The sequence below is a fragment of the Dreissena polymorpha genome, chromosome 4 (assembly GCF_020536995.1).
Source record: "Dreissena polymorpha isolate Duluth1 chromosome 4, UMN_Dpol_1.0, whole genome shotgun sequence".
NCBI lineage: Eukaryota > Metazoa > Mollusca > Bivalvia > Myida > Dreissenidae > Dreissena > Dreissena polymorpha.
The window spans coordinates 129,678,877-129,693,234 of NC_068358.1; the positions used below are offsets into that span (position 1 = coordinate 129,678,877).

Sequence of the window (14,358 nt, forward strand, 5' to 3'; positions counted from 1 at the left end):
TGATAAGTTCGCAAATGGTTCTCGTCTTTTGAAGAATATGGCTGCCAGAGTGGCATTTTTCCTTTATAGTTTTAGTAAAACCTTGTTAATTCACTGGTTGATATTTTGGCAAAGTTTATTCAAATGGTTTCAGAAACATCTCAAAAGTTTCTGAGAGCAGTGGAGTTCCCTTAAGTTTCAGGTGAGCGACTGTGGGCCTCTGGCCCTTTTGTTTTAGAATGGGGCGGTTGGTACCTGTTTAATGGTACCACTTTTCATCTCCGACCATCATACCTTCTTAGTTGTATAATATGATGGAAATATTATTTTAAAAATCGTGTATTTTCAACAGACAGAGCAAATGCTTAAAGCTCACAGAAGTTTTTTAGAGGAATAAAGGGTATATTTTCTACAAGCTTCCTTTAAATAAGCCCTTGTGAGGTTATGTATGGTGTATTGTTAAAATAGACCAGTTTTTAGATTAAAACTTCTATAGGACATCAAATCCAAAGACCATTGTGCTTTCGGTTATGTTTTGTTGCTTAACCCACTTATGCCTAGCGTCCTGAAAAAAGGACATTGCAAACAGCGTAGACCCAGATGAGACGCCGCATAATGCGGCGTCTCATCTGGGTCTGCGCTGTTTGCTTAAATGAATTTCTTTATGTAATATTCTTAATATAGAAATAAATATACTTGACACCCCTAATTTTGGAAATAAATTGATCCAATTTAGAAGGATGGGAGAGTCCACTGGGCATAAATGGGTTAAATTTCAAAAGCAATAGGCCAGTGCTCCACGTGGAATTAATAAGTTATTAACTGATTTAAAGTGCAGTACAGTATTTGCTTAAAATTTGTACCTAATGTCCTCTGATAGCTCATGTGCATGGTTTCATTTTGGCCTGATTGAAGGGTGACCACTTTCATTTTCCAACTGTTTCATTCCACAATTAACCAAACTTCATAGAGATGTTATAAAATGGGAATAAGAATCTGGCATAGGACCTTTGGCGCTTTGTTGGTCTAAAATTTATCTTTTCATCTGATATTCACCAAACTTAACATTGTAACTAATTGCTTTGAACCTTGTGCCCTGGGGCATACAAAATAACTTCTCATTTACAAATTGTTAAATATTTTAAACAAATGCATCTAGACAGAGTAAAGAGAAGTATTGAAAATTGCGGAAGTAATTTTGCCTTTTTGTTGCAAGTTATATTAAAACACAATCGCACAATCCTAAAGCACATTCCTTTATAAGATATTTCAGATAAGTTGGTATGTGTTCAAAAATGTTTATCGGTCAAAATCAATATCACCAAACTTCTTTACTGACGGGTTTGAACACATGCTTATATTACAACCCAGTTATTTACTTTTATTTATAGGATCCAATAATCGGGATTCACCATTCAGATAAGCTTGTATACTCTCAATGGAATACAAATCATATTTACCCACGGTATTAGGGGGATGTTTATACATCCACAAGTTTAAAGAGTTTTCTACTAAATTCTCATAGGTGTTTAAATGGAGTAAATAATGTGCTTTAAAAATGGCCTTAAGCTTGGAGTAAATAACATGTTGCTAAAATCGTCCACCCAAAACAGAAACCTGGCTAGAAAGGGTGGTTTCGCACTGTAGGCTGGTGGAGAAAAGGTTCTGTCAAAAGTTTAAATTGTGGTGTGGATAAGTGTCAACTATTATCATGCCTTGGTATCTTACCACATGACCAGGGATGGATCCTAGAGTTCAGGTTTAGTGGTGTAGTCTTGCGTGACAGACTGGGAATGACATTAATATTAAAGCGTCTGCTTAAAGATAAAGTTTAGTTATGAGTCTTATATGATGTTTTTGATGTTAAATGGCAAGACTGAGTTGTTAAATTAATAAATGGTAACACTAATGTCTACAATGTGTTATCCATATTTTAATGAATGAATAGTATATACAGATTGTGATCAGGATAGTACATGTAGCGGTATGCATCATACCAAGGATGGAAGCTGAAAACTGAATAATCAGTATAATTAAAAAACTATTGTTGTGTTACATCCTGAAACTGAGTAGAAATAGATGGATTATGTTGTTTCTGTGTGGAAAGTTAGTCACCAGTCGATTGCAAAATAGACTATTGCGGGAATTTCTGTATATTATTCACCTTCCTACATTTGGTTCTGTTTGAATGAACTTTATTATAGCTTATGAATACCAACAACCATAAAACCTTTATGGATAATACTTCTTTTGCGGAATGTCGAGGATATGATAGTGAATAATACCATTAAAACTTGTTGTGAACATTTGTTGCTGACAGAACTGTCCATAGTTCAAAGCTTATCAGCGTAGATAATCAATAGATAACAATTGCAAAATGAGTTGGCTACGATCAAAATCCTACTCGTTAAAGGTATGTTCTTTCTTATTATTGCTTGTTAAAATAGGGCAGACATGAAGTAATTCCATTTATTATAATATTGAATACCCCACATATCATGTATCACATTGCCTGGCTAGGTGAAAGATTTAGTGGGTAATTTTGTAATTTCAAAATATGATATGCCTTTCCCATAGCATTTTAAAGGACTGTGATCTTTTGGTTTGAACTTTTATTTAAAATTCTTTTATAACTTAAAATTGTTATAGTAAACATTGGCTCGTATTCCAAGTAGCTTATAATCTCCAGGAATGTTTTAATGTACATAAATAACTCCACACATGATTCTGTGATAGGACTGATGCAAAAAACTGCAGTGTTCACAACAACAAAACAAGCTCGTATATTATTGATAGAATAATCAAATAGTATAATGTTTTAGTTAATGTTGTGTGATTATATTTTATCCCATCCTCTAGCACTGTTTAAGTCTTATATGAGAGCTATTTACATGCTTTATGGCATTATTTTAAATATTAATTCAATAACAAAGATAAATATTTGCGCACAGATTTGCAGCAAATATTAAGTAGTGTGTAGAAGCTCAATTGGGGCAAGCAACTGATAAACATGGTGCATTTCTTTACCGCCTGGTTATTTTATCAAAATATTGATTTGTATATCTTGAATATGTTGAATGCCATGAAATAAATGTTCAACAAAATTTATTTGACTGCAGTGCTATTGTTCGGTTAAAAAAATTATTATGAATGAAAATAACAATCTTAATATGAATGTTCATAACTTATTCTGTTGAATAAGCTAACAGACAGGGTTTTTTATCTGATTTTGGGGAAAGGGCCTGGCCTTTTTTGAGGGGAAAAAAATCACGCGAAACGTCGAATTTTGGGGAAAAAAATTGTGCGAAAAGCTGGATTTCGGGGAAAATAAGCAAAGTCTAAAATAATCAATTTAACATATTTTACTTTTTTTTTTTTTTTAGGGGAAAATGAAATCTAGGGGAAAATTTACCAGCTGAGGGGAAAAAAAATCCGAGGGGAAAGGGCCGATTTTCGGCGGGTCCCAAAGAAGGAAAAAAAAACCTGACAGATAATAATATGTTGTTCTTGATTTACTGTTCTATGTTTGATGATAAAACATTAATGCAAATGTATCACATTTTAGAAACCCGTTCCTTATACCTCAAATGTATCTATCTGTCCTTATAGTCCATCAAAGGAAATGCAACTTGATGCTAATTATTCACAGACCAGTATTCTGCTGAGGTATCAAATAAGGTGGGACAAAGGTCTCTCAGCTATTTAAAAGATAGGGACATTTGAAAAAATATTTTTTGGGACTCAAACTAATTAAATTAAATGTAATGTTGTTCAACTTAAAAATGTTTCTATTTTGTGTATAAAACAAATAAGAAACATCATTCAACTCTGCTATATTTGCAGTCGTACCAATCAAGCAAACTGCAGTATTTTACCTCAAAGACTAACTTAGAATTTTGGAAATTGTTGTTCTTTTTTTTAAAATCAAATGTAGTACACTGTCACTTTTTACTTTCTGAGAACTTCCTGGATCATACATTCTTTATTATTATTGCTACATGATACAGCATCAAATCAATATATGTTTTCAATTTGTCTACAACATTTATTGAACTTATGCAATAAAATCGCCATTTCACAGTCTGGCAGGAGCACTGCAAACAATGAATTTGATCATCACATGCCTGCATGCTGATTGTCAGCCACAGTAACCATGAACCTGTATTAAACAGTTAATAACTGAAAATCTTGATACATTTTAATGTCTATAATCTGATGAGCCTGAGGCGAAAGGATAGACCATGTCACTGACGTCATTTTTAGGCTTGAATGGCTATCTGACAGGCCTCGTAAGGCAACCTTTTCTTTTCAATCTTGATTGAATATTTAACATTTTATTTCGCACATAAATGAAGTTGTTAAACCTGTTATGAATGTATTTATCAATTATTGTTATACATCAATGAAAGTGGTTTGAATTGCTGTTTTTGTTCCATTTGACAGACAAGCGCTACCAAACAACCTGTGACCCCCAAAATTTATTAGAAATATGTTTTACCATGCAAGTGAAAATTCAAAAGGGATGCTATTGGTTCATTTTGCATCTAAAGTTAACTACCATCCAAAATAAAGAATTCATTTGGCTTGTAATTATTTTTATTTGTTTAATACAAAGGATTGTTGCATTTATGAGTGAAGGGCCGGGTTCATCAGAGAATAGTACAGGGTGGAGATCTCTCTTAAACTTCTACAATTGAATTACCTGCATGTGTAGATGATCTTAAAGACAGGAATTTTGGCAGAATTATGGGCCTATGTAGGGTTTTCCAAGGTTTAATGTATTTTAGACCCAAAATGGTCAGGCGGGATTTAGACTACTCTTTACCTGCAGGTTGGGTCTTGGTCATCACTCACGGTTGAATGACCTAAGTGTCAATATGATCAGAAAAAATTTGGGTTGGGGGGGGGGGCTTCAGACATGTATGTGACACATTTTTCATTCATTACAAATATGTAGGGATGTGAATGAATACTGGAAACGATATTCAAATATTCGTTTGTCATTATTCGAATATATTCGAATATTCGATTTTTAAACCTATACCGTGTCGCTAATGTAGACTAACCACAATAGTTATATCATCCCGATAAATGTATGAGTTTTGCGATTTAATGCGTAAACATCATAAACATCATAACCAGATGGATACTTTTAAAGCACTCTTAACACTCAAAATCAACGAATATTTCGTTAATTATTTCATAAAATAAAGTTAACCCATACAAAATCAGTGTTCCGTTTATAATAATTGCAACGCTAGATGTGGTCTGGTAACAATGTATCTTGTGAATTCTATGTTACCAGACCACATCTAGGGTTCACATTTTGGCTATTGCTTTAAGGAACAATAATTTTGTATGGGTTAACTTTATTTTACGAAATAATTAACAAAATATTCGTTGATTTTGAGTGTTAATGGGGCTTTAAATAATGTATTGTACCAAGTTTCTGACTACAACGAGCATGGTGTCCATTACTTATTAGGTAACGAGTGGCCGCTTTGGTTTGCTTTGAGTTTATGAAGATTTTCTTTCATTAAGTTCTTAAAAGCGTCCACCTCTCGGTCACTAAAAAGTTTAGCCCGTTTTTCGCTTCATTCTTTTGTGACAGAGTCAGAGGCCATATTGGACAATGTTCATCTAACAAATTGCGCAAAACCGACGTCATTTTCAGGGTTGCATTGTTGGTAATTTTACTGTGGTAAGTTAACAAATTTCAATGGTTAGGTTACGAGGAAGTAACTGTCGTTTATACAAATACAATTATCTTGCGGTAACATAACCATGTAAATAACTGCGTTAATCAAGTTGCTAAAGTTAATATTAACCACAGTTTATACAATTGACCGCTGAGGTTAAAAAACCTGTCAAAACACAAATTGTTTAATGTTTATCAATATACGGAAATGTTTTACATAAATTTACTTTCATTTTCGACTGATTTTCAGAAAATAGTTTGTACATATTGCATGACTATGAATTGATAGTAAATCGACGATTGGTCCCTCTCCTTATACCATCCCATCTGCCAATTATCAACTCATTGATGGAAGCTGTTATCAAAGCAATGACTTATAATGGAAACCAAAACTGCGACTTTGTACATGTACTTATAACTTTTGGAAGTATTTTTGCATAAAAATAGAATTTTCAAATATGAATTTTGGATTCGAATATTCGGCCGATTTTTTAATATTCGAATATTCGGATATTAGGTCCCATCCCTTCAAATATGTGAACATGTTTTCATTGTTGATGTATCAAAATATAGAATTTCATGAATTTTGTGAGTTAATGAATGCCTGCATGGTTCAGAAACCCAAGTATCTCATCAGATGTAGCTATATAGTTCACTTTTAATGTATGCAATTATGCTCATGACCAGGGAATGACTTCAATTAAGATTGAGGACATTTTGGGGTGAGATGCTGTGTGAATGATATCGCATGACAATTAGCTGACTTGCAGATTAACTACACAGAAATGGACTAACAGGGTGATAGGTAAATAAACCGCCCAAGATAATAGCCATGTTAAACAACTTCTAATGGTTTGCCACAAACAAACCTCCGTAGATAACAACTGTGTTAGAATTGTGAAATTTTAATGCAAGTTAGAAATACAGATTTTGAAATGTTTATTAATAACATTTCAATGATGTAATATGATTCATAATGAAACCATTAATGCCTAGTGGACTCTCCCATCCTAAATTGGATCAATTTATTTCCAAAATTAGGGATGTCTAGTATATTAATTTCTATATTAAGAACATTTCTTACAGAAATTCCTTTAAGCAAACAGCGCTGACCCTGATGAGACGCCGCATCATGCGGCATCTCATCTGGGTCTACGCTGTTTGGCAAGCCTTTTTTTCTAGACGCTAGGTATAAATGGGTTAAAGGTCAACATTTCATCTAACCTCATCAGCTTCATGTCAGGACAGGGTTCTGTTGACTCTTCGAAAAGCCCTGTGGCCAACACGTTTTTATTTTGTCAGCTGTTTTGAGCATATGACTGACCACTTCAAATAAGTGTTCATTGATTTTGTACCAATTTTACTGTTATTTTGGAAAAAGAGTGTTGTTTCGTTTTAAAATCAAGCACTTTAAATAAAATTGAAATCATATACATGTTTACCGTTTAAAAAAAAGACATCTCAATTTTGATTATTGTTTTGTTTTATAAATTTGATCATTAAGTTTAAACTAATTAAATTGGAATACTTAAAAATGTGTATTATTTTAATAAAACAGTTTAATTGCTTCTCTTGAAAATTGTACAAAATGTCAGTAACACTTCTGTTTACATTCAGAAGACGACAAGTTAGTGTTTGCACATACTTGTAAATTTGGAAAATTTGATGAAAATAATATTGTCTTAATTTTTAATATCTTAATATGATGTACATTTGTATGTCACCTTTAAATGCACAAAAATGGAAAAAAGGAAAAAATCTATGGAAATGTCAGTTACATGACTTTATTATTACTTTCAGTTGACAATGTAGTTGCATATTTAAATGAATAACATTGTATAATGCTATCATGGTGTCCGCCTTTGAAAATACTTGTATATTTTATGATCTTAGGCCTTAATAGCTGTTATAAGTTAAAGTTTTATAACAGTATATGTACAAAATGTACCCCAAGTTGGCTTTAAAAGTACTCTTAATGTCAATAAAATTATTGTACAATATTAATTGGAAAAAAGCACATCAATTGAAAGATATTACAATTCTCTGATATTCATGGGTTATAAAACAGTAGTTATAAGTGTTGAGATGAAATCATTGATTGTTGATTTATAACATAACATACCAGAGTTTCCATACAGAAAACTACGTAATGGTCTGACACCTCTCTTAGTAGGTCTACTAGATGATTTCAATCAGTGAACTCAGGTATTGAATTGAAGGTGACACAATTGAAATGGGACATCTTGTAGATAACATTGTTGATTTTGTCCATTAAGTAGGGTGGGTAAAATCACAGCATTTTGCAGGTGCCATCCATTTTGTCTCTGTGTTGGCCCAGCTATCCCGGCCAGTCTAGATTGGACTGCAATGCATTTTAGTGATAAAGATAGCTTAAATAGTTCTCTCAGGCAGTTAAAGAGTCTACAGTGATTTATATGGGATGAGAGGGCTTTTTGAAGTTTAAAGTCTTGATGTTTGTGTTGATAAGTGTGATATATCGTGAAAATCAATGACATTGACAAAAAAACATTGACTTATGCATGACCTGTTAGCCTTGTGCCAATCGTTTTCAAAGACATTTGCAGAATAATTATACTGAATGCTATTATATTTTAGGGTAGCAAGACACTTCGACCCCTTGGCACTTTGACCCCTAACCATTTTAGATGACTCTTCATTCCCTTGACACTTTGACCCCTATTTTCAATATTTTTGTTGAAGACACGTAGACCCCTGTTTATTTTAATAAAAATGAGGTAGCACATGGCGTATCTACTAAACAAATGCTTAATACATTTTTTTCCACAATCGCATACTGACAGAAATAATTGTTTCCCTTGTTTATCCTTTTGCATCCAATATAGCCGGATAAGTAATTTAAGTTGAATATTTAAATTTAACTTTGTAGAAAAAACATGCATAAATTGTGACTTTTAAAAATATTTGAAATACTTTATATTTCACACCAGTATCTTAAATTCAATGTACCTGAGACATTCTATTGAGGTATAATGATCCTGTTATGCAAAGCTTTTAATAATCTTCAAGAGAATTCAATTTGAAATGTTATTGCTTAAAACTGTTTCAACTTGATTGAACACTTGAGCAATCAAAAGAAATTTTTTAACTTAACATACTGTTTGGCATTCCTTTAGTCACCCATCTATGTGAGAGATGGGAAGATCTACTTCTTACTGTTACCCAGTAGACTACATTGTAGATGGGGGTAAGAAATTGCTCCATGGATCACAGTATATTTGTAAATGTCTTTCAATTTAATAAGTACTTAATATGCAGGTGTTCTTTTTACCCAATTTAAAGCCAATATTCAGCTTTATCCCAAATTGCAATCGGTATTATTATAATTATTGTTTGTGATTTAAAAGGAAATGTATGTAGAGTCAAAAAATGTTGTTTGTTACATACATGTTGTAAATAATTATGCTGTAATTGTGTTAAATACTAGCTTACATGAAGACCAAGGTTATGATTGCAATATAACATATGTTAAGTTTTGATTGTATGTCTGCAGTAGTTACCAAGATAAGTACTTGTTGCATGCAAACCATAGTCTATATTTCTCCTCCCTTCAATCAAACTTGCACTGTTATAAGAACAAAAGGGGCATATTCCTTCTAAAAAGTTGGTAATTAGGTCATTGATGCTCAGACCTTGAACACAAAATGTTATTTCATAATTTGTTGTTGATATGGAGATATGAAGAAGCTGCTGTCAAATATTTACATGAATGTTATCCCATTTATGCCCAGTGGACTCCTCCATCCTTCTATATAGGATCAATTTATTTCCAAAATTAGGGGTGTCTGGTATACTTTTTTCTATATTTAGAATATTTCTTACAGAAATTCCTTTAAGCAAACAGCGCAGACCCAGATGAGACGCCGCATTATGCGGCGTCTCATCTGGGTCTACGCTGTTTGCAATGTCCTTTTTTCAGGACGCTAGGCATTTATGGGTTAAAGTTAAGTACAAAAAGAGGAACAATTATGCTAAATTGTAGGTCAGCGTAATGGGACTTGGTCAGTGACCCTCGCACTATGACCAAGTTTTGTTAAGTTTCAAGTGAATACCTACAGTAGAAACAGTGGTATGGAATCGTTAATTGCACGCTAACTGTAACCAATTGTCTAACAAGAAAAAGGGTATCAATTGCAGGTAAGAGTAATGGAACTTTTTCGGTGTCACGGCCCAATATTTTTGAAGAAACTGTGTTAAGTTTCTATTGAATTCCAATGTTGTAGAATAAGTGATATAGCTTTTTTGGGTGAGAATTGATATGTTAGCTGAGACTGTTCCTTGAATACTCAAACTCAAAACTATGGAAGAGTCTGTTTATTGATGTTAAAAATGTTTTCATGGTTTTCTTTAACTTAATGGTCTTAGTCCGTCTGTCCGTCCACAATTGTTTGTTAACACTCTAGAGGCCACATTTATTGTCTGATCTTCATGAAACTTGGCTAGAAGATTTGTCCCAATGATATCTCAATCGAGTTCGAAACTGGGTCATGCTGGGTCAAAAACTTGGTCACTAGGTCAAAAAAAGGAAAAACCTTGTAAACACTGTAGAAGTCACATTTTATGCCCAATCTTCATATAACTTTGTCAAAATGTTTGCCTTAATGATTGGTTTTCTTGATATCTCGGATGAGTTTGAAAATGGTCCAGATCGGTGAAAAAACATGGCCGCCAGTGGGCGGGGCTTTTTTCTCTATATGTATATAGTGAAAACATGTGAACACTCTCAAAGTCACATTTTTGGCCCAATTTTCATGAAATTTGGTCAAAATGTTTGCCTTAATGATATGTTGGTTGAGTTCAAAAGTGGTTCTGGTCCGTTGGAAAACATGGCTGCCAGTGGGCGGGGCAGTTTTCCTTATTTGGCTATAGAGAAACCTTGTAAACACTCTAGAAGTCACAATTTTTGCCCAATCATCATGAAAATTGGTCAAAACATTGGTTTAGTGATATCTCGAATGAGATTGAAAATGGTCCAGATTGGTGAAAAAACACGGACGCCAGTGGGCGGGGCATTTTTCTCTTTATGTATATAGTTAAAACATGTGATCACTCTAGAAGTCACATTTTTGGCCCAATTTTCATGAAATTTGGTCAGAACATTTGTTTCCTTGATACAAGAGTTGAGTTTGAAAATGGTTACGCCCTTGTCAAAAAATAACCCACTTTCATACCAAAACACACTTAAACCAACATAAAACTATGTTTTTTCTGAGTTTTTCTTAGCAGAAGTTGGTTTTTGATATTAAAAGCGAGTTTTATGTGCGCTAAACTGTGCTTAACTGAGTTTAAAGTTGGTTATTTTAAGAAGATGTGTGTTTAAGCGAGTTTTTTTCTGTAAGAAGTCGGTTTTTTGTGTGTCAAAAGTGAGCCTTTTTATTTATGAGTTGGTTTATGTGTGTTTAAGTGTGTCTTTTTGTTTTATAAGCGAGTCTTTTACAACAGAAGTTGGTCTTTTTTTAAACAGAAGTGGGTTTAAGCGAGTTTAAATTGGTCTTTTTGTAAATAAGTTGAGAGCTGCAACGAGGCTTAAAGACTCACTTTAACACACTTTTCAATAAGTTGGTCTTTAAGTTGGTCTTTTGTTTATTAATATAACTCATCAATGAAACAATAATTCTTCAACTAGGTCTTTGTTTGATGTTTATAGCCATAAATAATACAAGTCAATTGTAATGGGGCTTTTTTTACAGCTTGTTTGCCATTGTCCCTATTGTACATTTGTGTGCTCCCCATAATTTTTAGGGAATATTGGATGAAAATGGCTCTTTCAGAACATCACAGGTTCACAGATGGACAACAAGTATCACTGACAAAAACTATAACAATGGTTAAGCTTAGTTTTATACATAATACACGAAAGAGTTTGTGTTTCACTTTGATTTTTTTCTTTATGTTTGTTTTTATTATAAACAATATCTTATGATTGTTTTATGTCTTAAAATTATTTTATTTTTTTAAATTTTAAAATAATCTTATATGATTGTTTATATTTGTTTAAAAAAGTATTTACTAGTTAAATCTGCATATTTAAATAATTATGGTATTGGTAACATTATTTTGGAAATGATCTATTTATTTTTGTATATAAGTTATGCAAGATTTTGATATTTTCATATGATACCATCATATCCATTTTCTTAATTTGCAATAAAATAATAAAATGCCAAACATGACCTGTGTTACATCAACTGTCATCAAAATAACTAGACAATACCTAAAAACACCCTTATTTCACACCACTAACAATAAACAGATAACAATCTGTCAGGCATTCAGAGCTAAACAGGGTACTGATTATCTAGGGGTAGATAAGGCTACTGATGGGGTTTGCTTAGAGATAAGGCTGTGTGGAATGAGATATAAGGCTTTTGATTGGCTACTGCACAAGGAGTTATCTTTTTGAAAACAACAACTTTTGAAAAACAAGCTGGTGTCAGCAATTTAATATTGAGCTAAATTTAATTGAGCAACATTAATATAAAGAAGTGAAAGACTTATAATGGTAGTGTAAAATGTCTTGAAATTCTGTCAGCATGAAGTATTGTGTGATGAAAACAATGTGTTTTTTACTACAATGTGGAAATCAACAATAAGTTGGTTGGTTGCCTGTTTTTTTGGAATACTGAAGAACAGTTTTAACAGGTTTGTATTGTCATTTCTTCATCCCTTTTTTATTAAGTTTATTGAATTAATTATGATCATTATCATATTTATGTATTGTCACTGGGAAATGTAAATGGATAAGTTATTGCATTGCAATTTAAAGGAAAAACAACTCAATTTGAAGCAAAAATAGATAAACTTACACATGAAAAAGTGTAAATGTTGTGTACAGTGAATAATTTTGGTTATGTTTCATGGTTATTGTCATCTTAAATTTTATTTATAGCTATTTCTGGTATTACTGAACGGATTCCTTTCCCTCATACTTAATTAGAACTTATATATTTTAATTTTGAAGGTTAAACTCTTTCCAAGAGGCAAAATTTACATTGATGGGAAGATCCTTTGGAAAGAATGTGCATCATCGCCTGCCTGATGTATGGACTTTTATACCTGGTTTTTACCCTGCACGAGCTGGCAAACTTGAGGGGAACAAGAGTGGGGAAACCTCGCCCTGTCCTTGACCAAGAAAGCTGGATTTGTTGAGAGGTAAACTAAACAGGTTATTGCATTTAAAATGCAACCAGTCAACACAGCCAAATGAGATCACGCATCTTGGTACATTTTCAAACTGCATTTTCTACCAAACGCAATTTCTTTTAATAACTGAAGAAAAGTGCTAAGTCACATGTGATCACGGGATTAAAATTTCAAAAATAAACAAACAAAAACAACAAGCAAATAACTTATATGTATTATTATGAAAGCAACAAGATTACCATAACAGCAATATTTCATAGTTAAGTGGAACGAAAACATAACCAATTAACATGTTTGAAGAATGCCTTGCACTTTTGAAAGTGTTTTGGTATTAATCCTTTGCAGATCAACTGGCGTAAGAGATCCTCAAGAGGAGAAGGACACAAGCAGCATCAATGGTACATGTCGCTCCAGCACCTGCTTTCCAGGTCTCTCTACCAGCTGCCGCCGCCCGCCAAGATCAGGTCTAGGTCCCTGCACTGGCTGCCGTCCAGGTCCCTTAGCGGCCAAGGTCTCTCCAGTGGCTGCTGTGCAGGTCCCACCACCGTATGCCGTCAAGGTCCCTCCACACGCTGAAATCCAGGTTCCTCATTCTGCTGCGGTTCAGGTACCTCCAACAGCTGAGATCCAGGTCTCTGCAGCAGCTGCGGTCTAAATACTCCCCCCGCAGTGGTCCACTGCAGTTAACCTTTTGCTTTAAAATTTTCCATAAATGTTATTATTGTATAATATACTGTAAAAATTATATGTTTGTATTATTTTGCGGTGTACTATATTTGTCATATAAACATAATATCGTACACATTGTCTTTTTTTTCCTTTAAACCACACGGGGCTTATAATGAACTGTTGTAATTGCTTCACAAAAACCATTTTTTCTAGAACATATCGGTCCAAAATTATTTTTTTTTCACACTGCAAAATCCCACAAAAGGCTCACAAAAAACCTACTTAAAAAAAAAAACTCACTGTTAAAACCCACAAAAAAACCAACTTACCCAAACCCACAAATGTTTTCTTCACAGATAAAATACTGTTAATAACTAGGTTTAAAGCGAGTTAAAAGCATGTTTTCACTGTGAAAAAAACTAAGAAAGGCTTGCTTTCAGCTCACTTTTCGCTCACTTAAAAACCGTGTTAAGCCTGCTTATAGCTCACATTTTAAACACACTATTTACCCACTTAAAACCAACTCCACAGACAGAAGTTGGTCTAAGCATGTTTAAAAAACCTCAAAAAAACCAACTTGTAGAAAATCATACTCACTTTAAACCCACTTAAGATGGTTAAAAAACCCACTATGTTGGTTTAAAGCGAGTTAAACCAAGATTTAACTCAGAAAAAACCAAGTCGGTAAGCTAAAAAACCAAGTCGGTAAGCTAAAAAACCCAGTCGGTAAGCTAAAAGCGTGTCTGAAAAAATCCGCTTTTAGCACAGTGCAAATACCACAAAGTTAAACACAGCTGAAGAAAACTCACTTTAAACCCACTTAAGACGGT

General features: G+C 33.4%; 1 protein-coding gene and 1 long non-coding RNA gene across 10 annotated transcripts in view; one reads left to right on the forward strand and one right to left on the reverse strand.

The window, feature by feature from the left end:
• Nucleotides 1-14,358, reverse strand: part of LOC127876491 (uncharacterized) — a 180,464-nt gene that overhangs the window by 108,012 nt on the left and 58,094 nt on the right. The gene's annotated exons all lie outside the window — the stretch shown is intronic.
• Nucleotides 1-14,358, forward strand: part of LOC127876444 (ubiquitin carboxyl-terminal hydrolase 38-like) — a 553,141-nt gene that overhangs the window by 25,542 nt on the left and 513,241 nt on the right. Inside the window, exon 1 of one of the 9 annotated variants that reach the window (XM_052421734.1) lies at nt 1,426-2,392. The exons of the other annotated variants lie outside the window; for them this stretch is intronic. Within the exon in view, the coding sequence (XP_052277694.1) occupies nt 2,357-2,392 (36 nt within the window). The 5' untranslated portion in view covers nt 1,426-2,356. Of the gene's footprint in view, nt 1-1,425; nt 2,393-14,358 lie in introns of those variants that run through there. 9 annotated transcript variants of the gene reach the window in all.